At 40.4% G+C, this 23,697-nt stretch overlaps 1 protein-coding gene across 1 annotated transcript in view; it reads right to left on the bottom strand.

Annotated features, from left to right (window-relative positions):
* The window catches only part of PITPNM2 (phosphatidylinositol transfer protein membrane associated 2), a 264,382-nt gene that overhangs the window by 80,896 nt on the left and 159,789 nt on the right, over positions 1–23,697 (bottom strand). The window contains exons 4-6 of the mRNA XM_018556846.1: positions 19,529–19,743; positions 18,492–18,613; positions 3,947–4,180 (exon numbers count right to left, since the gene is read on the bottom strand). Coding sequence (XP_018412348.1) covers positions 3,947–4,180; positions 18,492–18,613; positions 19,529–19,743 — 571 coding nt within the window. The remainder of the gene's footprint in view (positions 1–3,946; positions 4,181–18,491; positions 18,614–19,528; positions 19,744–23,697) is intronic.

Here is a 23,697-nt window from a genome sequence, read left to right as displayed (position 1 = left end):
GGGGGGTGGAAGGGGGGGGGGGGGGGGTGGCTACAGTGCTGTAGCTCCCCCATAGGAATGCCCATAAATTTGTCCAGTACACACCCGGGCAGTACAGGTTGAAATCTTGTGCCCAGTTTTCAAGTGAGCTGAAAACCAGACACAAGATGCAGGCAGACAGGGGCAACCACAGGGTCCTGCTGTTCCTGCATGTGTGAGGAGGAAGCTGCTACTCTGTATGGTTTCCCTGGGCAGTGTTTACCTTTCCTGGGAACACATGAAATGTTGCACCTCCATCCAGACACACCTAGACAGGGGACATGCAACCCAGGAGTCTGTCCATCTACCAGGCACGAGCTCACCTCATCACTGCCTCAATTTCAGGAGTTCAGCACTGGAAGACAAACAGGCTGGGACCAGCACCCCAGATGATGGATGAGGAGACTGGTATTGACATGAGATGGGTATCAGCAAGAGACAAACTAGCTAAGCTATGCCTGGGAAGTTAAACTTTACATAAAATTTAGTGTACAGAAACAGAATATAATACCCAATTTTTTGGTAAAGTTTAAAAGACGGGGTCATGTCGGGTAATTAGATACCAAACATGTCAAGTCTTAAAATTGCGTGCGGACGTGAGACCCCAAAAAACTACAATACCCCAAATTTCCCATAGACAATGCTTTAAAAGCTTTTACTGTTCATAAGTTTAGTGTTAACAGTGATTGATGGCTCTAGAATTATTGCTCTCACGCCGACGTTCACGGCGATATGTAACATGTGTGGTGCAATATTCGTTTTTGCACTTAGGGGCGCACCTGACACGTGTTTGCGTTTGTATGGGTGTGTACGTGGGGACTTTAAAAAAATGTTTTTTTTTTACACTTAACTTTATTGCTATCACGTAGGGGACTAACAGGCCCATATGTAATAGCAATTAGGACATAACAGGTCCTATGGGAGATATCAGGGGTCTTTCAGGCCCCTAATGTCACCTAGGGACCCCAAAGAAGCTGATGAAGCAGCACTGGAGTGTTCACTAGTGCCACGAGAGTGTTCGGGTTTTGCTTGAAGAAACGGTGGCAACCCTAGTGGAGCTGACAGACATCAGTAATATACAAAAAAATGTGCTGTTATTGCACACCACAACACAGTGGTGTGAACTGAGCCCATATGTGACCAGGTAAATTGCCTTGTCTAGTGTTGGAGATTGTGCTGGAAAAAGCAGTCAGTGCAGCCCAAAAGCATTTGGTGTGAATAAACCCTAGGTCAATACATTCACCAAACAAACTTAGGGCCTGTGTCGACCGGCCTTGATGTGAAAATGCTGAGTCCATTTGACATCATTTTGAGAAGCTTCTGAGATGATTTAGAATTCATTGCAGGTACATTTGACCTGCAGTAGACACTGGCCCTTAGATAGCTGTCTAGTTTCTGTTATGTTCCCAAGCTTGTTTTTTTTTTTACATCTGAAGAACCAGGTTTTTCATTATTTTCAGCTCAGGAAAACAAGGCTCTTCACGTTGTTACATTCATTAAATAAGCAAACACTAAGGGGATAAAGAGATTACACGTTCAGCAGCTTCAGATACTGCTTCTTTTCACTCAGGTTTTATTTTTCAGATGTTAAAGATATACTCCAATCAAAGGTGTAACATTTCCATTCCAGCAACAGGGAACCGTCTACTTGCATGGTGTCTCACATTTTCATCTGAACTCATCTAGCAAGCTGTTCTCCACTGCAAGTCTATGGTTATCTGTACATCACTTTCCTGGAACTCTTGGTTAAGAGTTTGTAAATTACAAATTAGAAACTCCTGTTCAAGAGCCAGTGAACATGTAGGTTAGGAAATGCCAAGCTCCCAACACCTCGCATGTGTATACATGCCTATCATAATATTTTTTGGTGTGTTCTCAAAACAATGCTCAACCTAGTGTAACTGTAAACATTTCTGGATTGAGCACAGTTATGTTTCTTGAGTAGCATTAATCTTACACTTGTTGCCATTTCATGATGCTTTGGTTAACTTCACAATAACTAACTAATCTGCCTACCTAAATAATTTTTGCATTATTTTTCTAAATACATAAATCTTTTACAGTGTTTTAATAAATATTCTGCTCATGCTTTTTTTTTTAATTTTGGGATAACAAACATTTTTTTTTTTTTACACAACAGTTTTTGATAATTTTTACAATTCATTTTGTTTATTAAACAATTTAATGTCCTTTGACAGCTGTAACCTGCTGACTTTACTGTGCCGCTCCCTGTGTAAGGTATTAATATTATTATAATAATAAAGGATTTATATAACGCTAACAGTTTGAGTAGCACTTTACAATATAAGGAAGACATTACAATCACAATACAATTCAAGACAAGATGGTAAGGAGGGCCCTGCCCCTGAGAGCTTACAATCTAAAAGGGAGAGGCCAGTGATTCATGAGGAGGTAGCTGTGTGGGGATGAATTGTTTGAGAATGTGATGGTTCAGTGGTTAGGTTGAGGTGGGATAGGCTTCCCTGAAGAGATGAGTCTTTAGGGATTGCCTAAAGGCAGTCAAGGTGGGAGATAGATGGACAGGTTGGGGTAAAGAGTTCCAGAGGATTGGAGAGACAAGGTACAGTGACAGATGACGCCAGCAGGTCATGGTGATCAAACTACCATGCTAATTGGTTTTCAGTCATTAATGCTGACCAGTGGCTGATAGTGACAGCAGTCTTAAAACTAGGAGCACGCACTGTGCCCCCCTAGCTTTTAAACAGAACATATCCTCATTGTGGGGAAACCTGCTGAGGAAAGTTATTCTACAGATTGTGGGCATCTAAGTTTTAGTAAGAAAGGAGTACAAGACTATTTTGCAGTACACTACTGCACTAGGGCATAGATCTACACCTATTATTTTTAGCAGGTTAAAGAAAACAAGCATGCACCCATGGGCTTACACTGGTACCTGCATGTGCATTCAAGTGATCTTGCTTTTCTGGAGACGTGCTAAGGTGTGCACATTCTAATGTACTGTAAACCTGATGTCTACAGGCGCAAAACCAAATATCATAGTGTAGTTAAGATTTACAGTGATTTTTAAATAAAAGAAGAGATGGTAGGAATATATCCTATGTCATTCAGAGTGCACAGCTTTCCCATGAAAACGGGGGGAAAAATCATAACTTTCCCAAGAATGAAAATATACTAAAAGAATATCTATTTTTCTTTTTGTAAAGGAAGTCATGCATTAAGAAGATCATTCGTCACCTCCATAGCAAGTGTCAAAATGAATAACAGTGCTATCTGCCTGTACCCATGTTACTCTTCAGATCTACTACTATGTTCACCTACACGCTAGACCACTGTTATTCAACAGTCAAATACTTTGACAGTTGAATATTTTAGTGACAGGAGGGCAAGAGGTTAAATATGATATTGGGCAGAAGCTGTGGCCCCATGTAAAGCTTGAACCTAGGATCCAAGGGACACCATGGGCACTGGGAATGATCTGTAGACCAACACAGGCACTTGCTATCACCACAAAGAACCACACCTTAGAACTCTTATTGGGATTCTAAAGGATATATTAGAATCCCAGGCTCTGCCCCCTAGTAATGGCAAACAATTCTCTCAGTATTATGCAAAGCAAAATCCTGGTGCCCTGTGTGTGAGGGCACTACATGTGTCAGCAGGCCCTGTCCATTAAATGGACAGGGCCTGCTGACACTTGTAGTGCCCTCACACACAGGACAACAGGTCTGTCATATAATGATTATTGCGCCTGAGCTTTGTACCATGGCAAGCAGCAGGGTTCATTTTTTTCCTTCTTTATGTCCAGCCCCTGATTTATTCACAACCCTCGGCATGGCCCTTAGTAAGTTTGTATTTGCTCTAGAGGCACATAAATCCTGGTTCTGCACTCTTCAAGCACCAACAAAAGTAGATCTTGGCATTGTATAGATTCAGTTTCTGGACTTACCCACATCATGAATGAATCGTTCAATTTTCGACTGCATGCCCCAATATCGGAACTCCACTTTACACAGCTTATATGCACACATGATGGGGTATCCCCCAAGGTTATTCCTATGTTCCTCTATCCAGTCATCAGACAAGGGGCCTCTTTTGGTCTTCACAGAGTTGTATATTTTGGGGTCCTCCTCTGGCTTATATTCATGAGGGGGGATTGGATCGTTCACAATATCAATTGGATCTGTTTAAGAAATAAAATGCAAAACGTTAGCTGCGCAAGTACAAAGTGAAAAACATACATCACCATAACTGTGTGGAATAAGTTACTAAAAATATACCCAATGTCAGTATACACAATATTGACATAAAGGGGTTGATTTACTAACCTTTTAAACACACCATGAACGTGTATACACCTCTGTAGTGTGTTCCCTCCCAGCATGATCTATGGGAGGAATCGAAACACCTTTGTAGTGTGTACACACCCAGCAGGTGTGTTGTGCAAAGCCCTGCAATGAATTGCAAGGTAATGTGGTTTAAATTAGCTCTATGTAATGTTGCTTGCGTTGATGAATGCAGGAATGTAAATGCATGAGCTAACCATTTTTGTCTAAACTGTGAAGCAGCATTATATATGCATCATGTGCATGATTTTTCCATATATGGCATTAGTGGAAATATGCTTTTACAGACTTTTTGGTTGATAAATACGTTTTGCTGTGTGAAAATCACACACACCTGGTGTGTGTGTGTGTTTAGGTTAGTAAATCACCCCCAAAGGGTTAGTCCAACAGAGTGCCCAATAATGGATATTTCTGAGTTTACAAAATATACTCCAATATGGGATAATGGGGTATTATATTAGGTAAATAAACTCCAAGGATTTGGAGTGTGGAAGAAAATTTGGATTCTGACATTGGCGCAAATATATGATCAAGGTGTCTTGTGCTCTTTCCAACAATTACAAGCAAGTTATTTAATACCCAATGTTCAATTTTATACATATTTACAACTGAGGCATGCGCTTAAGGTACATCCAGGCGTACATGAGGTTTGCATTAATGTAAATATGGATATAGATAAACTTTTTAATGCAACTTTGACGAGAGGGTTAATTTCACAAATGTATTCAAAGTTATTGAATAAATCTCTCATGAAATATAAAGTGGGTTGGGAACTGGATGTGGGCCCACTGGATGATACCCTATGGAGGGAGGCGTTACTTTCAATCCAATTAGTTTCACCTTCTGCTTCGCATATATTAACACAGCTCTATATTGTACATAGAACATACAGGACCCCTGAATTCCTATATAGGATAGGATTCAGTGAAGACTCTAAATGCCCAAAATGTGGGTTTGATCCAGGTTCATTGATACATCTGCTGTGGCGATGCCCGAAGTTGAAATGATATTGGCAGGAAATAGTGGACATAATAAATATAGCCTTTGGACCTTCATATTTCTAATAATCCATTGATATGACCTAGCTAAATGTTACTGTTCATGGACCCAGTGGCCTATCCTGCTGCCTGGAGGGAGTCTGTAAAGGCTCGACCCACCCTCATATATACAGTATAATAGGGTGCCTTGTAAAGCCAGTAGGTGTTTTTATCTTCTGGTCCAAACCCAATCTCATGCTTACTTTACCAATTTGTATTGAGATTGTAATCCATAGCAGGAGTGAGCTCGGAGCGGTGGCTACTTTACAACACACACAGGGACCATGGGGAACAAAAGTAGCCACTCTCCAGAAGGAAGGACAGTGTCAGCACCAATTCAGAGATGATTTGAGGATCTACAGCCGAGTGATATACTCTCTACACTCTAAATGCTGCTTACATGATGTCTTATTTGATTTGATGTTCTATTTCTGGTTTATATGTTATTGTGCATACTGATATTATTGTTCTACACTACTGACTGTCAGCTGTTAGCACTTGAATTGCCTTAAATAAAAATGTATTGAACTTAAAAAAAAAAGACCCTTTTGAAAGCATATATGTTTTTACTGCCTACACTGTGTATGTATGATAGCTGCCAGAGATTATGTGATCATTGTGTCTAGCTTTGATAAGTGGGATATACTTTCACATGCAAGACACCTAAAATGTGTAATATTCATTCCACTTCCGTTTTGTGTGTTCTGCAAATTACATTTTTTGGGTTTTTGTGATTGTTGGCTTCATGTTTGAGTGGAATAGCAACTGAATGTCAATTCCTAAGCACATTTAAAAGAGGTTTGTATTTGAAGTGATTCTCTGTTCACCTGAAATATCCCAAACTGAAGATGTGTAGCAGGCACAAAAGGAAAGAGCCTGAAAGTATGGTCCACACATTGTAGAGCTTTAAGACCTCCAGTCTGGTGAGCTCTATTGTGAAAATACAGAGCAAAGCATACTCTTCAGCCTGAGCCACCTCCATGGTGGCTGTCAGTGGCTCTGTCCTAAAGGGGTTCTAAACCCTCCGTTTTTTGCCTATATCTACTGCTAGCAAGCAGTAGATTTAGGCACGAAGTTCAAAAAAAAAAGCTTTAACTAGGTTTAAACTTACCTCGTTATCGCTGCGCGCTTCCGCACCGAGAATCAGGAACTGCTCGTACGGCCGCAAAGGATCTTGGGGCGGGCGCATGTGCAGTTCCGATTTTCAGCCGAGAGACGAGCAGAGACGCAAGGTAAGTCTATGGACGCGTGCACCCGCATGCAGACACTGCTCGATCGGAGCTACAGAGCAGCCAGCGCTGGATCAGAGAGCCGCCGCACCGCTGGAGGGACAGATGAATACATCAGGAAAGAAGAAGAAGATCGGAATAAGAGACATAATTTAAGGTAAGTGCTAACATTAACATGGGGGGGAGGGAATTTTTTTTTTAACTTTAATGTCACTTTAATTTAAACCCCCTTACAGACGCCTTTTAAGTGAATTCACATGACCAGTTCAGGACAGGAATCTGCTGCGTCTTCACATAAAATACATTTAATTTCTGATGTTTCTCAATATTCTCTTTTAGTCATATTGACAATTTTGATCAAAATGGGTCATTCTTATCCCTGATTCACTATATAGTAAGTCAGTGGTTGGGAACAAGGATATCAGGTAAGCTGACATTTAATATGAACATGCTCATTACAGGTCAGCAACCAAGTAGTGAAGAAAGAATAAGGATGACAGCCTCCCGGAATACAAAGGCAGCTCCCACATTTCTGTCCTGACAGGTTTCTTAAAGTGGACCCTTACCCCCCTTCATGACCGAGGACTAAAAATCGCCTCTGCATACAGCATGGTGACATGAAATCACCTTACATTCATTAGCTAAACAAACATTTCTATTTTACTTACAATTCTTTTTTTCCACTTTTGGCACAAATGATGTAATGTGCCAAAGCATTGCATCCTGGGAAGGTTACATCAACAGAGCATTGCTGAGAAATCTCATCTGTGATCTCATGAGATCTCAGGGAAAGGCATTTTCCTCCCCTGAGATAATGTGCATGGTCACTTGTCCTAGTCACATGTGCCAGAGTTCCTGGACATGAAGGGAGCTCTAGTAACCTGCCCTTAGTTAAAATGGCCACTGTCAGAATACTGGGGAAGAAAAGAAAAATAAGGTATGCAAACAATAAAAAGCCGGCAATTATCTATAAGTATCTGTTTGCAGATTGTCATTACTAAACACTTCTAAAGGTGCCTTTGTTGTTATTTTGAAGATATGAGTAAAGTTCCTCTTTAACCCCTTCATGACCAGTGACGTACAGTGTACGTCACTGGCATCGGGCCCGTTTAAACAGACTCCCGACAGCTTTTGCTGCCAGCACTCTGTTTAAATTTGTAAAGTCGACTGTCGGCTTTACCTCCATTCACCAATCACCTCCCCGTAATATGGGACTGGGAGCGATGCAGATTAAATCACTTCCGGTCCCTGAGGTGGGCTCCTGAAGCCCAGCAATGAGCTATTGAAGTGTAATCTGCACTTCAATAGCTTATTTCAAGTGTAAAGGTGATACTAGGGGTCTTTTGGACCCCCAGTATCACCTTAAAGAATACCTGTCACTGCCGATATAGTATTACATGGGGGGTGTAAGACCACCTATGTGATAGCAAATTAAAGTTAAAAAAAAACATTTTTTAAAATGTATATTAAATAAAATAAAAACATGCGTCGGGTGTGCCTACGTATGAAAACGACGATCACGCTACACATGTTGGGTATCGCCGCACACGCTGGAGTGAGAATAATCATTCTAGGGCCAATATTTACACGCATCTCTAAGCTGATGACCTGTGGGGGCTTTTTTTTAAGCGTTGTCTATGGACTTTTTGGGGTACCGAATTTTGGAGCAGTTTCACAGATGCACACAATTTTTAACCTGGACATGTTGGGTATCTATTTACTTGTTGTAACCTCATCTTATACATTTTATAAAACAAATTAGTATTTTATTGTGTTTTGGGGCATTTGAGTGCATTTTTTACAAAATGTTGGGGTTTGATAAGGAGTTGCGCTAATACCGTGCAACATAAACATTTGCAACTGCTTGATTCTTTAGGGTCTTGGATTTCAGAAAATATATAATGTTTGGGGGTTTTAAGTAATTTCCAGGCCTAAAATGCGGATTAGAACATGTAAACAAAAAATGGGGGGGGAAAGGCCTCGGTCATGAAGGGGTTAAAACTTGTCTGAAGGTCCATTTATGTTATAAAGAACTCCTGCAATTTATAGTAATTGCCAGATGTGTACAAAGGCATTTCTTTTTTATGTATATGTTGCAAAATAATGGAAGTCTTGAGAGCCACAAACTGATTAGCTATGTGAAACATTTACTTAAAACTTGTACAAACGTATACTGCTATTGCAATTTTGCCAAAAAAAAAATATTCCCTACAACAAATGAAAATGTACCCTTGAGCTATATCCTATAATCTACACAATATCAAAAGCTAATCCATTTCTTCTTCTGCTGTTAAACTTCAGCATTCACTCCAGAATGTGTTGTCTGGTAAGAGCTGAACTAAAGAAGGCATCTTCAGACACTTCTGCAAAAACTGCTTTTCTACCAAGGGTAAAGTCATCTGTTGTGCACACAAATACCAGCCACAGATGATGTGATGCCATCAGCACAAAGAAGGTCCTCTACATGTACTGATGTTCCTGGAAACTGGTACATTCCGAAAAGACGCATGAAATTAGTGCGATATGGCAGTGAAGCAAAAAGAAGGCTAACAGCTAAACACACATTTGAAGGGCATAAAAATTAACTGTTTTACCTGCAAAGAATTTCTAATATTGTTCAGCCAACTTAGCACACTGCATTTCCAGACAATTGGTACCGCTACTTCTGATAACAGCTTTGTGGATTGCTGTGCAAACTGCCTTCTCATTAATTAATGCATCAAAAGTGTGTTAGCATGGATTTGTTGTCCAATGAGGACACAGGGGACGCTGGAAGCAGCGGTGTCACCATTCGGGCTATGCAGTGTAAACATGGTGTGTGAATGGCTAAACAAAAATGCGAATCTTTAGGTTGGTAAAACAAGTACATACACGCGCTTCGAATATATACAGTGGGGAAAGGAATACAAATGTACAGCAAATATTTTATGGGTAGAAAATCTTTAAGGTTACCACAATGAATAGGAATCTACCAAGTAGATGTCAAAAGAATACTTCATCAAGTCTGCTTGGCGCTTAAATAAGATTCTGTGGGCAGCGAGAGATAATATGGTAATGTAATTGTATTTATTTTTGCTGTAGCAACTGATGTAAATATTACTTGAGCTTCATGGTGTTTTATTTAGTTTTAAGCAACTGATATTTAAACTGTTTATAAGACGGTGACATTTACTATGGAAGAGGCACGCTTCCCTTAACAAAACAGCACAGGCCCAGCCTGGCGATGTTAGCCCGTCTCCTCACACTGCATACTTCAAAAGGACACAGGATTTTATTTTTAACATGCTATGGGAATCATTAAGATTTTCTTCTTCCCGGGTTTCATTTTTCTTTTTGCTTCTTCTCTTTTATCTTCAGCCTGTTCTTCACCTGCCCACCCACTAGAACTGCAGCGTGGGCTAAAATTAGCCAGCTGAAGTACAGCTTTGCTTTCTACTGTCACCTAAAGAGAGAATAATTCAGAACGCTCCTATCAAACTGTGCTACTGGGTTCAGCCAACTGCGTCACATTCCTTTTTTAAATCAGCGTGCATCTAGCTCCTGCCATGGCAACCAGCTTTAGGGAGAGGGAATAATGTTTTTCTTATGACTGCCTGCCTCAGTGCTAATTAGTGTCTATCTGAATGGCGTTTTCAGGGATGAAGACATCCAGCCAATAAAAACTGTGCATAACCCAAAGTCGATAAATGGTCATTAGTTGGTTCTCTGGGGTTTAATGCAGCTGCAGATGGTACAGTATGGCCTGTTACATGTACTACTTGGGGACAGTCAATACAAGTACCACACACACAAATTACAATTATACAAACATTACATCTAAATCATTATATAGAAATGATAATTGACAGCATTATAGTTGTATTGTACAGCCTCAGGACCACACTAGATATTACATGTTGCCAGATATACTGTACATTTATAGTAAAACTGTGAGGAGAACACAGGGTAGAGTAAAACTTGGAATAAGATAATGCAGATGATGATTCAATTTGTAGGTCAGCACACAAGTTTGGAGGCCTTATTGTGTATATCTAGGATGCCCAATGGTTGCAAGAGATCAACTAAGATAGGGGGATACACTGTCTACCAGTTTCTTGTATCTCTCCCTAAATAGGATAAGATCATGTTCCAGGGTCACTGGATCTTATTATTCCAGCAAAAAAAGCTGACCCACATCTGACCAATCTAGTGTATGTAGAGTCATCATATCATTTGCTCTTTGCACTGTCAGAAGTGGCATGGCCACAGCACGTAAGAAATGTAGAATGCTGCACGGTGAAAATATTGGCCTAGTTTTGAATAGGACCATTCTGAGTGTTTGTGCCTAGTATAAGGCCCATCCTATGTACAATTTAGATCATAACAGCATACAACTGCTTATCTGCATAACCAATGAGGTATTTAAATAATTGTTGCAATACATTTTAAAGAAACAATGTACTAAAAAACACGATTTCAGGGGTAACCAACGCCAAACAACTGAGCATTTAAAAAACCTTATATCATACAATGTTATCAATACACTACCAGCTGACAAAGCATTTGGTTAAAATGTCAAAAGGAATGACTACTTTTAGGCTAGGAGCACAGGAGTGAATTGTTTAGTAGCAAAGTTGTGCTACTAAGATTTCTGGAAATGAAATGCTAGTAGTAGTTCCCTATGAAGTGATGCACACAAGTAGCATGTAGTAGTGCTATTAGTTGCTCTAAATTGTTCCAAAAAAGTAACAACTGTGCGCTATGATTAGTCATTAATCCTCCTAGCGATTTTAGTTGCATAATTGCGCTAAAAAAACTCCTGTGGGTGTAACGGACCCCAGTACTCAGGATGAGTATGTCCGACGTTGTATTCTTCCTTGCTGAGGAGATATTGCAACCCGCTGATCTTTAGCTCCCAGTTTCCCCAGTCACTAGTCAGGACCGAGTGTAGTTAGTCCATCACTGGAGCCATTTTTTTTATTGTTTATCCGATTAATCGAACTTAATAATCGGCTAACTAATCGATTTTGAAAATAATTGTTAGCTGCAGCTCTAAGCACAACCCCGCAGGGGTCCACCTGCTAAAGAGCTCCAGACAGCCATAGCAGGAGCCTGGCCAGAATGTCATTGTCCTGAGCTCCTTCAGAGTACAAAGGGAGCTAACGAGGGGGGCTGCTGACAGTCTTTTGATGAACAGGTTACCCAGTATAACATAATTAAACCTAACCCAACACCAATACACATATAACCCATAAACTGATGACCATGTCATCACAGTGGGCTCCTAGCCTTACACTGCTACGGTGGTGGTCTATTCTGTGGATTTGTGTACCTACTGAGAAATGTAATTCCTTTGAATTAACATATTTACTTTAGGTTATGTGTATCTATTTGCTCACTCTAAATATTATGTTCTTTTATGATTAAAGTGCATCCTAACCCTAACAATGAACTTCTCTTATTTGCTCCCCTTTGGTGTTAAATATATGATTAAAATTATTTGTTTGAGAAGTGCTAATACCGTAATTCCTGAGAAATCTTGTCAGCTAATAGCAATCTGTCCTCTATGTCTGTACTGCTATCAATTAAATTGTTCCGAGAACTATAGGACTCTGGTGATCTATGTGATATGCAAGCGAACAAGAGGCGTTTGCAACATCACTGTCCTGTTTCTGTTGCCCTTATACAGTAGGATGAGTGAAAGTTGTCATCCTAGACCTTGAAATTACCGGAACAATCACCAGTTGAAAATGGAAAAAAAACTTGCAAAAAAACGAATGCAGCCATTGGGTCACAGGAGTATATTTACTAATGTAAACCCAAAGTCAGCAGATAGCGGGCAAATGACTGAAAGGAAAGGAAGAAATGAATCTCTGTGGGAAGTGGTAACTGACAGTCACTACTCTCTGCAGGGTGAAGAGATTGTGAGCTGAACAATCAGCAGTTACATGATCGCTCAGCTCTTGGTCTTAGAGTCGGCATGTGATAGTTGCAGCGTCCCACACCAGCTCTAAGCTACGGGGGGAGTAAAATAGTAAAATATACTTCTTGGACTGATAAGCTGCAATTTATTACAGTTTTGTCTTTGGGTTTATTTACATTTTAATATATATTCTGCTAATATTGGTTTCCTTATTTAAAGAGTTGAGGTGTATTTTACTTTAAGGACAATTTTTTTTGGAGATGTTGGGTTAGCATTAGTGGGTAAACCTGGACCTGTCCATTAATGCTGGCTTAGCAAAGAGTACCTCTATTTTTGTGAACAGTCAAAATTAAAGTGGCCCTAAAATCCACCCCTTCAATGATGCAACGTCTGCACGCTCCCTAATGCATGCAATCTTCTTCACCTCTTCCTCCGGTTTTGGTAACTTTAGCCATTTCGATTGATTGATGCAAGATGACGTAATTTTGTGTGTGCAGGAGTTAATTCATCCCAGCAATAAGATATTCCAAAAATGTACATTGAGCTATGCAAAGTATTTTTTAGGGAATCTGCTGCAGTGAATTCACTGATCTGGAACTGGCCTGCCAGCAGTACCCTTTCCCTAAGCGTTCAAATTATGGCCCGGTTCTATTTACCCCTGCCAGTCCTAGTGGGCACTTTGCATATTAGAAGAGGGTATGTGATGTGCTACCTTACTGTGGAGAATGTACAGTTCATCTCAGAACCCCCCTGTATCCCACATCCATTCAGGGAGGGTGGGGAGAGCAGAACCACATCATGATATCTAAGAGGTCTAGGTGCTGCTGGCAAGCCTGGTAGCCTGTTTTAAATCAATGCTTCTAATACAAAAGGTATTTTCTCATGATTACAATTGTGTTTAATGTGCCAAAAATATTTCATATCTGTAGTTAGTTGTTCAAGGGCATTTATTAATTTCTGGATTCATAGTAAGTCTGTGTTCAGGCCCACTTTAACAAGTAGATGTACAACAAAGTGGCCACTATGTGTATCAAAATCTGCTCCCTATATCCTTCTTCTCCCCATAATAAAGCTGGCACCAAGGGTGTCTGCTCTGAGCCTAAACATACTTTGGTTTGTTTTCAAACATGAATGTTTATACACTAAGCAGACCCTGCCAGTGTCTGTCTTGTCAAGGGTAATGTGAAACAGTGACTTGCTGAAACAAATCAGAAAAGTGATTGTCCAGCAGTGTCTTTGTATAGTGATAATATTGGCCAAAAGGGGAAATTATTATCTAGAGCCTTTAGATATGTATGGGAATGTACAAATACCTGTTGATCTTGCCATCTCTTTGTCTTCCTTCAGCATTCTGACCATGCCATGCACAGAAACTGATCCATGTTCAGTTTGTGTCCTTCAGCCCCAAATCGGAGCAAGAAGTAGCTGTACATATGGTGCGTCTGTAGCCACATATTTAGCCTGGCTGAAAAGCGCCCACCCAACCCTACTGTCAGAGATGGCAGCACGTAGAAACACAGAAAGGATTGCACCGTGAAATGTAATGTTGGTAGACAGGCAACTATGTACTCCACCAACTAGTACATCATAAGGTTGACTCAAGCAGTGCTGTAACGCCCGCAAAAGCTACAAAGGAGAGACTGTACAGTTGTATGACCGCAGAACAAGCAGTGGTAGCATTTAAGGGATACAAAAAGGTTTCATTTAAGATTGTAACTGTATGTGAGGCTAAGGAATATTTATTTTTATGCTGCCTGGGGGGATTTAAAATAAGTGATCTCACATAAGCTTTAAAAGAGAACTATGGGGTCAGTGTTTTTCCCCATAGTTCTCCTTAGGGTAACGGGAGGACACAAACTAGCGTCCTCCCATTACCCTAAGCTCAGTATACCGCGAGCTACAGCTCGCGGTATACTGAGACGCCGGAGCGGATGCTGACTTAGACGACGGGATCCACCCAGCTGCGTGAGTGACAGCTGGCTCTGCCTATCTAGCCTATCTGCCTATCTATAATGGTATTGGAAATAGGCATTTACTTATGTTTGGCACAGGGCACTGATTGCACTTGCACTTTTTGAGTGGTATTTTGAGTTTCACTTACGCAACTTTCTGTGACTGTGTGTGTTGCATAGTATGCATGGTCAAAAGCCATGCTCATTGAGCAATATACATAGTCACAAGAATGTTATATACACACAATTATGAGTACTTTGATAATTGAAGTAATTATCTCCATCTTTTTATAAACTTCACCCGTTTGTTATTTAGATATACATATACACAATCTCGCATATATTGATTATTATGCCTCACCAGCCTTGATAAATTTCATTGTCACTACTCATTACTTTGAATATTATATAAATACAATTAATATGCTACTTATATCACTATGCACAATTTAGTCACTTATCATTTCCATTAAATCACTAACTCATGAATGCCTAATTGTGCCTGTTCAATACAAACCTCCCTTTCTGTTGCCCTCGATTGTTGTTGCTGCTTTGCTCTCCTGACACGACTCCCATGCGTGACTACTTTTATTTGAATAGAGGGAAAACCTACCTGAAACACTCGGCTCCCTCCATTTCTCATGTAGTGATGTCGACTGACGGTCCTTTTTGACTCCTCCATGTAAGCTTGCCAATACCCATGATATCACATTGTGTGTATATATATATGTTCGTTTTATGTAAGAATGCAGTCTCTAATTTGCCTCACATGGGTTCTCTCTCATTTAGGATATATAATTTCCCCTGAAGAAGCCCAGTGGGGCGAAACATGTCGGGTTTTATCTGAATGAGTCATCTTTATGTCCTATTTTAATAACAATTGTTGACTTGATGTGACATTTATACTGCATGTAAAATAGACCAACTACTTTTTAACTTTATTTATTTCTAATTATGTAATAAATGAATTCATATTTTTATGCATTTAGAGAGTTTATAGTATTTCTTAAAAGCCCCTCCCCTTTCGGTAATTGCATACCTTAAGGTGGAACCTACTCTTCGTATTCCTTTTAGTCAATCTATTTGGGGTGTGAAATCTTACTCTCTTTGTTTTCTATTGCTCCAATACACGCCAACTAAAACCTTCTTACTATCTAGAGGCAGAGCCAGCTGTACCCGCCCCCTCCCCCGTCCGTTCCGCCAGTCAGCGCTGGCAGATCGGAGCGGGGAGAGGGGAATCCAGGCCCTCCCCCTGTCACGGCAGAGAGCCGTGACAGGATCGAGAGGTGAGCGAACCCGGTATGTGTACGCTCACCTCCCGATCTACTGAGCCGACCTGTGACAGTCTCATTGTCACAGGTCGGCTAGAACTATGAGGTGAGTGAAAAGCACTCACCTCATAGTTCTCCTTTAAGTTTGGACAGAGTGGCCAATTAAAAGTTCCTCTGAGGTTATGATTTCTGCCTGTCACCCTGCTATAGTGATTTTCACTGACATCCTGTCCCTGTGATTTCCCTACACAAAAATGCAGGAGGGGTGTCACTGAGAGGCATGAACAGCAATGTAAACAGTGTTAGAAGCTCTAACCCATCCACAGGCAACCAAAAATGTGTGTGTTCCCACAGGAGACATTTCTCAATGTTTTCTGTCCTCAAGGCAGTAATGGAAAATCAATCTAGCCTATCCTATATATTGTTAAAGTGCCCCTTTCACATGGGGAATTCTACATCCAGTTCACTAAGATAAAATAAACACACACCCATTGGTCCCCAACACACCCATTGGTCTTTTCTCAATATACTACCTCCAGCACACCTCACTCCCCAGTGTCCATGCTAGCATTGAGATCAGTACACACAGGTATGCTTCCTATATTATCATTTAAAAACAAAAGAGCACTGGAGGCTTTATGTATCCATTCAGCTTTACACCCTTAGTGAGTATACTCCCGTCTCTCCGTGGGCTCTTTTTCTTAGTGTTCACTTCCACCTCCCAGGCTTCCTGAAAACAGACAACTGAAAACAACAGACAGCAATTGACAACTTTACACTCTTCTGATTTGATGCAGCCCCTCTGTCTGTCTGCTTACCCCCCTATCCGTAGAAATGTTACATTTTCCTCTTCTTTGTTTGCCTGCCATCTTCCCCTTTATTGATCTGAGCCAGGTCAGAAACAGATCAGGGGCTTTCTTTCTGTGATCTGTATCTAATGGACACATACGAGGAGGCATTAGAGGTCTAATAGACCTCTGATGTCTCCATAAAGGAAACCTTTCACCACAGTTAAAGAAAAAGTAATAAAACATAGCAAAACTGTGCCCTGTCCTGTCACTGTTCACTGTCATACCCCTCACACTTCTCTCCTTCATATACTGCCCACTTTCAATACTGCACTCCTTCCCACACATATAATATCTCATACCCTCCTGCACATGTTACCTGCCATCATATCCTCTGAATTTTCTTAGGAAAAATACTGCCTGTGGTCATAACCTCCACACTCCTTTCCCACACATAGTGCCCCCTGTCATACTGTGCACTCTACCTCTGAATAAACTGTTTCCTCCATACCCTTCACACTCCTCTCCTGCACATACAGCCCTCCATCACAACCTCTGCAATCCTCTACAGCACATGCTGCCAGCCATCATACCCTCCGCACTCCAATCCTGTATATACTACCCTCTAAGACATTTTATTAGCATTGTTTACAATATTCCCAACATTGTCCCTGGTAAAACAAGCACAGTTTTGCTAGTCTCTATGATTGGGACACAAAAGGCAATAAAAACCTCTTAAATGGAGATTAGGAATAATGACTAGATATTCGCGCTAAGTTAAAGGTCTAATTAAATATGCAAAACTTATACACCATCATAAATCCGAACACTGCCCCAGTTACATTATTATGTGGTCTAGGCCAATGATGTCTCAGTGGCCAAAATAACTGCAAGCACAGCACTAACAATAGATTCTATTAAGACACTGTCTATATTAGTGTAAGGGAGCAATACATTACTTTATTAACCGATCTGTGTCAAGCATCAGGTTCTGTGATATACTATATGTGAGTTATATATTTATGGCTTATTTCTGAAAAATTATGTTCAGATTTTAATGGTCATTTCAAAAAATACTGTATGTAGTGTATGAAAACAGCCACACTGGAGTCAAGTTAGCAAGGGAGGTAGAACCACCACAATTCTAGGCCAGCCACTTGTCTTTGTTTCATTCCAAAGACACAGTGCGATAATTCACAAGTCATGTATAAACATCTATAAGAGCGTTTATGCTTAGTACAGTTTGCAAAGGAGCTGAAGAGCTTTTCTATAAACCTGCAAAATAATCAGGAGATGACTGTCTTTGGGAAGTCCTATGTGAATGAAGCATGCACAGAAATGGTTCATAACATAACAAATGCTATGCATGATAGGCTAGAACATCAAAATTCACAAGGAAGATCATAACAAGTGATAATAAATACAATATTGGGGGATTTCCATAATACATGTGAAGACTGAAAACAGGGCATTTTCAGCACAACACACATTAATTCCATACCATGTATATCTTATTCTAACGGGTTTTGTAAAGACAATACCCAATTGAGACTTTTTTTTCTAGATTAAGAAAATATCTAGTTTGCATATTAAATGCAGATCAAAATGCCCAGTTTCCATTCTATAAAAAGTTTTCCAATGTCTTTCATTCTGGCTTGTAAAAACTGGATGGCAGGAAAGATAGAGGAATTGTCCACAGCTCTCCAGTACACAAGGTACCACCTGTAATATCGCTGAGACTTTCCCAGAAGGGGTAAGTGTAGGTTGGGCTTTTGCACACATACATCCTCTTCACTAACATATGCTTTACTTCTCTGCAATGTTTAATTATTTTACACCTCAGAGCAATTTGTCTATGGCTGCCAGTAGATGGACAGGTGATACTGAGAGCAATGGATAATGCTAAATCTGCATTATTTAAAATAAAAGCAGCATGCGAGTGGCAGAAAACATTCATGGGGGCACTTACCCAATACTGTCTGACGTTTCTCAGCAGGAGAAAGGTTAAAGACATTGGCAAGCTCTCCAGATTCAGATTTGTAGAAGGTTTCAATATCTATTGAGAATTTTTCCACAAACGGACAGGTGTACCTGAGTTGAAAACAATATGTACATTTTAAAATCAATAAAATAATAAAATCCCCAAAAGGGGTAGAGAAGACTAAATACAATTTAGGGGGCTATAATTCCACTGCAGCAGGCAGCAGCTACTTTATAAGAGCCAGGGAATAAGTTTCTATTGACAACATAGAAAGTATAAAGACATATTTAAGTATACATATGGGGAGAGTGAATTACACTCAACCCCATAATTAGAGCGACCTGTAACACTGCAGCTGTCATACGTCGGCTCTACTGATCGAGAACTCAGCGATAACATATCGCCGATCACTCAGTTGCCGATCATCTCCCTGTCTGTCACCACTCCCCACTGGGATTCCCTCCTCCCCTCTCTCTATTTCTCCAATCGCTCTAGAGAGGCAAAGCCAGCTGTCAATCAGGCAGTGGGGTGGATCCTGACAATAGTGGACAATAGCCTGCTATATGCTGAGTTTTGGGTTACAGGACGACATTAGTAAATGTCCTCCCGTGACCCTAAAGAGAAGTATGGCAAAAAAATGGTTGGGCCATAGTTCTCTTTCAAGCACCCTATGAATCTCTGGAGCACAATATTTTATTGCTATATAAAGAATAACTATATTTATTGCTCTTTGCGCTCATCTACAGTAACTTCAGTGTACAGCCTGTATAAAATGCATATTTTATGTGTACCCAGAGACAACCTGACTGAGCAAACACATTCATGGCAATTTCAAAGACACAATCTAGAAGTCAACACACTTTTCAGGGGTCAGATAATACAGGCCTTCCACTTACAATAACAGAAATGGTTCAAAAAGTGTTCCCTTTGTATTTATTAATCCCTCACAACTTTATAATGATGAACAGCTGATAATGTTCCAGTCAATCCCTACCAAGTAACAAATCAGTACAGCACACCGATACCTGGTTCTTGTATAGGGATAAGCATTCCATGATTCTTCTTCCACACGTAGTGCAGCTTTAGGCAGAATGGATCGGAACCAGCTGGGAATGTGCATGCCAATGTGATAAACCTTGTGTGTGTACTGACCAGTGCCACCGGGGCCATCTGTGTATGGTCTATTCTCCAGGATTTCCACTCCACTGCCTTCCCCGCATGTCTCTTCTCTGCTCTTTTTCTGAAAAAAAAAAAAAGACACATGTATATCTATACTAAAATGTAAAACTAGCAATTTTACTTCATAAGACTTTAACAGCATTCGTTTAGGTCACAAACTGGTCCATGAGTGCCTGAATTACACATAAAGCACTAACAGAGCAGCATGATAAGCACAGTAACAAAAGTATATGTAAGCATCCTTTTTTTCTGCTATTTTCACCTTTTAAAGCCTATCTGGACACGAACATGTACAACTAGTAACACAAATTAAGGAGTGGGTGCTAAAGAAGTGCTTAAAGGAGAACTATGGGGTGACATTGTTTTCCATAGTTTTCTTTTGGGTCACGGGAAGACATATACTACTAATGCACGCTATATGCTGAGAGCACCGCAGCCGGGACGGATCCCAACAATACTGGGGTTTCAAGATGTGCTGTTCACTCTCTTTTGAAGAAGCACAAAGAAATGGCTAACATTGAGGACCCTTGACGCAGTGGTTGGCCAAGGAAATAGTGCAGCAGATGAAAAACACATCATGCTTACTTCTCTTCGACATCGGAAGATGTCCAGCAGTGCCATCCGCACCGAACTGGTGGAAACCAGCAGGACCCAAGTACACCTATCTACTCTCTGGAGAAGTCTGGCCAGAAGTGGTCTTTATTGAAGAATTCTGGCCAAAAACCCATGCCTTTGATGTGAACACAAGGCTAAGCGACTCAGCTATGTCAACAGTGAATTCCTAGCAAGTCTGGGGCTTCATTTCTGCAACTTAAGTTGGAGATTTGGTCAGGATCAGTGGTGTCCTCAATGTCGAGAAATACAAACAGATGCTTATACATCATGCCATACCATCAGGGAGGTGTATGATTGGCCACAAATGTATTCTGCCTAAAGCCAATGTCATTAATACTATCTTCAGCATTAAGAAGAACAAGGAGTCCTGGAAGTGATGGTTTGGCCCCCACAGAGCCCTGATCTCAACATCATTGAGTCTGTCTGGGATTACATGAAGAGACAGAAGGATATGAGGCAGCCGACATCCACAGAATCTCTGAGGTTAGTTCTCCAAGAAGTTTGGAACAACTTATGTGCTAAGTACCTTCAAAAACTGTGTGCAAGTGTACCTATAAGAAATTATGCTGCTTTGAAGGTAAAAGGTGGTCACACCAAATATTGTTTTGATTTGGATTTCTGTTCTTTCCATTTACTTTCCATTTTGTCAATTGATAAAAATAAACTATTAACACTTTTATTTCTGAAAGCATTCTTACTGTACAGCATTTCTTCACACCTGCCTAAAACGTGTATACAGTACTGTATATATACTTACCGACCTTGCACAAGATAGCGGCAAATGAAAGTTTGAAAAAAATTATCCAGAAAGTATTAAAACTAAAGCATTGGTGAGGCAACTAGCATTTTCAGGAGGAGGATCAGAAATAGCAGTGCACAGACCTAAACCAGCTGTAGAGAACCATGCATTATATAAACTACGGATGCCCCTACAAATTTTATTAGGTTTATGTAGCCATTTTGGATTATCTACGCTATTCAAGCATTATGAAAAAAATTACAAGCCAAGGTTACGTTCAGTCAAAACTCCATGTCAAAATAAGCAGTAGATCCAGAGATATAGGCAACTAGATAAGGTATACAGATTACACTTAGACCTCAATTGAATTATGGGTGCTACAATTAATTAAATGTTCGGTGCCAGTCAGCAAATATATCAACAGCACTTGTTTAGACACCAGTGTGATCAATAAGCTGGATAAATTGGGAAATGAGGATTGGTTGGTGGCATGAGTGCTGGTCTTGAAGAACACAAGTCTACTAGTTTAAATTAGGATTAGTTGTCAGCGGATACTTTCAGTGAGAAACAAAGCTAAGAATTTGTCTCCCTGTGCTGGGATAGGTGCTATTATAACCAAATCATACTGAGAAAAATGCTTCAAGATTCTGTATGATAACTAACGTGATACAACATAGAAAAATATGTCCGGATACACTTAAGCAGGGGTATTATGTGGCCCGCAGCCAACTGACAAATCAGGTACACGGTCATGGACCGTGTACCTGACTTGCGTTAGAAGCTACACAGTCTGCATCTCTCAGTTCCCTTTGGCCAGAGCTCAGAGCACCAGACCTTACTAATCAACCACTGGATCACCAGGGAATGATGTGCCTCCTCCCTGAAAAAACGTAAGCAGTTGAGGAGGCTCTTTGTTCTATTTTTGTGTGTGCGGGGGTGCGGAGGGGGGGTTAGGGAGTATATTATTTTATGTGGGGGACGACGACAGGGGAGCATATTATTTTGTGTGTGGGGGCGGGGAACAGGGGGAGCATATCTTTTTTTTGAGAGTGGAAGGGGGGGACGCGGAACAGGGGGAGCATATTCACACTTGTATGTTCCCGACATAGGAATCCGTAATCACACCTTAACTCACAGGTGTGAATGGGGCCTTATTGTGTGTATTTTAGTGTTTGTAATTCTGGTTGTGGGGGCTTGTGCAGATTTCCGTTTGTGTGTATTTCTATGTGTGCGTAACTGTGTGTGTGAAGTATGAAATTTGGTAAGCAGCCACCATGGGAGAAAAACATTTGTCCAGTGGCCTCCGAGAGAATTGAGTTCGAGACCCCTGCGCTAAAGGATGCTGGCGTGTTTGCATCATGCTAAGAAAAATGTGTCTGTTTTGCATTCAGTTACAAATTTATTAGAAATGTGGATAGACTTTTTGATGTTTACAGACACAGAATGGGTTCATATGCTGCTTACTTTTTGAATCATGCTTGTCAAAAGTATACATACTGTAGAAAATACAGTAATATGAATAAATAAGAGGCCCTTTAAATTATAGATGCCGATTTTAATGATGCTTTACATTTTTTTGGATGAATAAAATTTAATTTTATACCTACTGCCGCTATCATGGTTTGGGCATATTAACACAATTAGAATAGGCATTCTTCTCAATTCTTGCACCTGTTCCAAACTGTCCGCATTAGGATCCCTTGTCCATTCTTCCTCCAACTTAGAAGGCTTCTAGCTAACTTTGCTTGGAACTTGAACAGACCTAGGATGAAGTATTTGACTTTGATAAGAAAGAAGGAGCAAAGGGGCACAGGACTTTTTACCTCCCCCTCCAACTCAATGGTAAAAGCACTCCCTTTATGTCTTCACCCTTTTTCCATGTTGCTCAAGTTAGTCATCCCCACACTCCTACATACCCCCCTGGGACAACCAAAGACCACTGCGGGAAAACTCCCTTCCCCATACCTTCATGTACTTCTCTTCACCCTCCTTTCTGACCCCACCCCCCTCTTTTTCTGCGTCCCTAGACTCACTGCCCCCCCTCGGAGATCCCTACACTTGTCCCCTACACTTGCCAGTTGAATTTACCTCAAAATTCTACTTACATGACCCTCTCCCTTTGTTTATTATATTTAAAACAGGATGCAAATAATTTACTAGGCTTGAATAGATCTTAAAATTAGCAATAATGTGGGTTACATATTGTCTTCGTTCCCACTATTTCAATATGTATATGTGCATCTTAAACTCAATTGAACTTAAAATGTAATTTTATTGTAATGCATGAATTCAGTGTTGACCTTATTCATTCTGCTTAGGGATTACTGAACATGTTCACTGTGTGAGTATTTGATTAAATAGGTGTGGTTACAGAGTAAAGGAGCTATTGACTAGAGATATAACGGTAAACAGATTTAGTTATTACATAATTTGAGATTAAGTCAGTTTGAATATTTGGCTGTGTATAAAGAAGTGGAAAACAGAAAGTAAAAAAAATGACTGAAAAATAGAAATAAAAAGGCTTGAGGTCAGCTTTATAAAAGCTAATACAAATATTTCGGTTTACTCAATCAGATCATAACAAGCAACCTGACAAAATATACCACATCTGTCAAATTTACTAGGGATGCACCGATATATCGGCCGCCGAAACATATCGGC

The sequence above is a fragment of the Nanorana parkeri genome, unplaced genomic scaffold (genome assembly GCF_000935625.1).
Source record: "Nanorana parkeri isolate BGI_ZX_2015 unplaced genomic scaffold, ASM93562v1 scaffold13, whole genome shotgun sequence".
Lineage (NCBI taxonomy): Eukaryota > Metazoa > Chordata > Amphibia > Anura > Dicroglossidae > Nanorana > Nanorana parkeri.
Note: the sequence above shows the minus strand (reverse complement) of the source record. Positions and strands in the feature narration are given on the sequence as shown.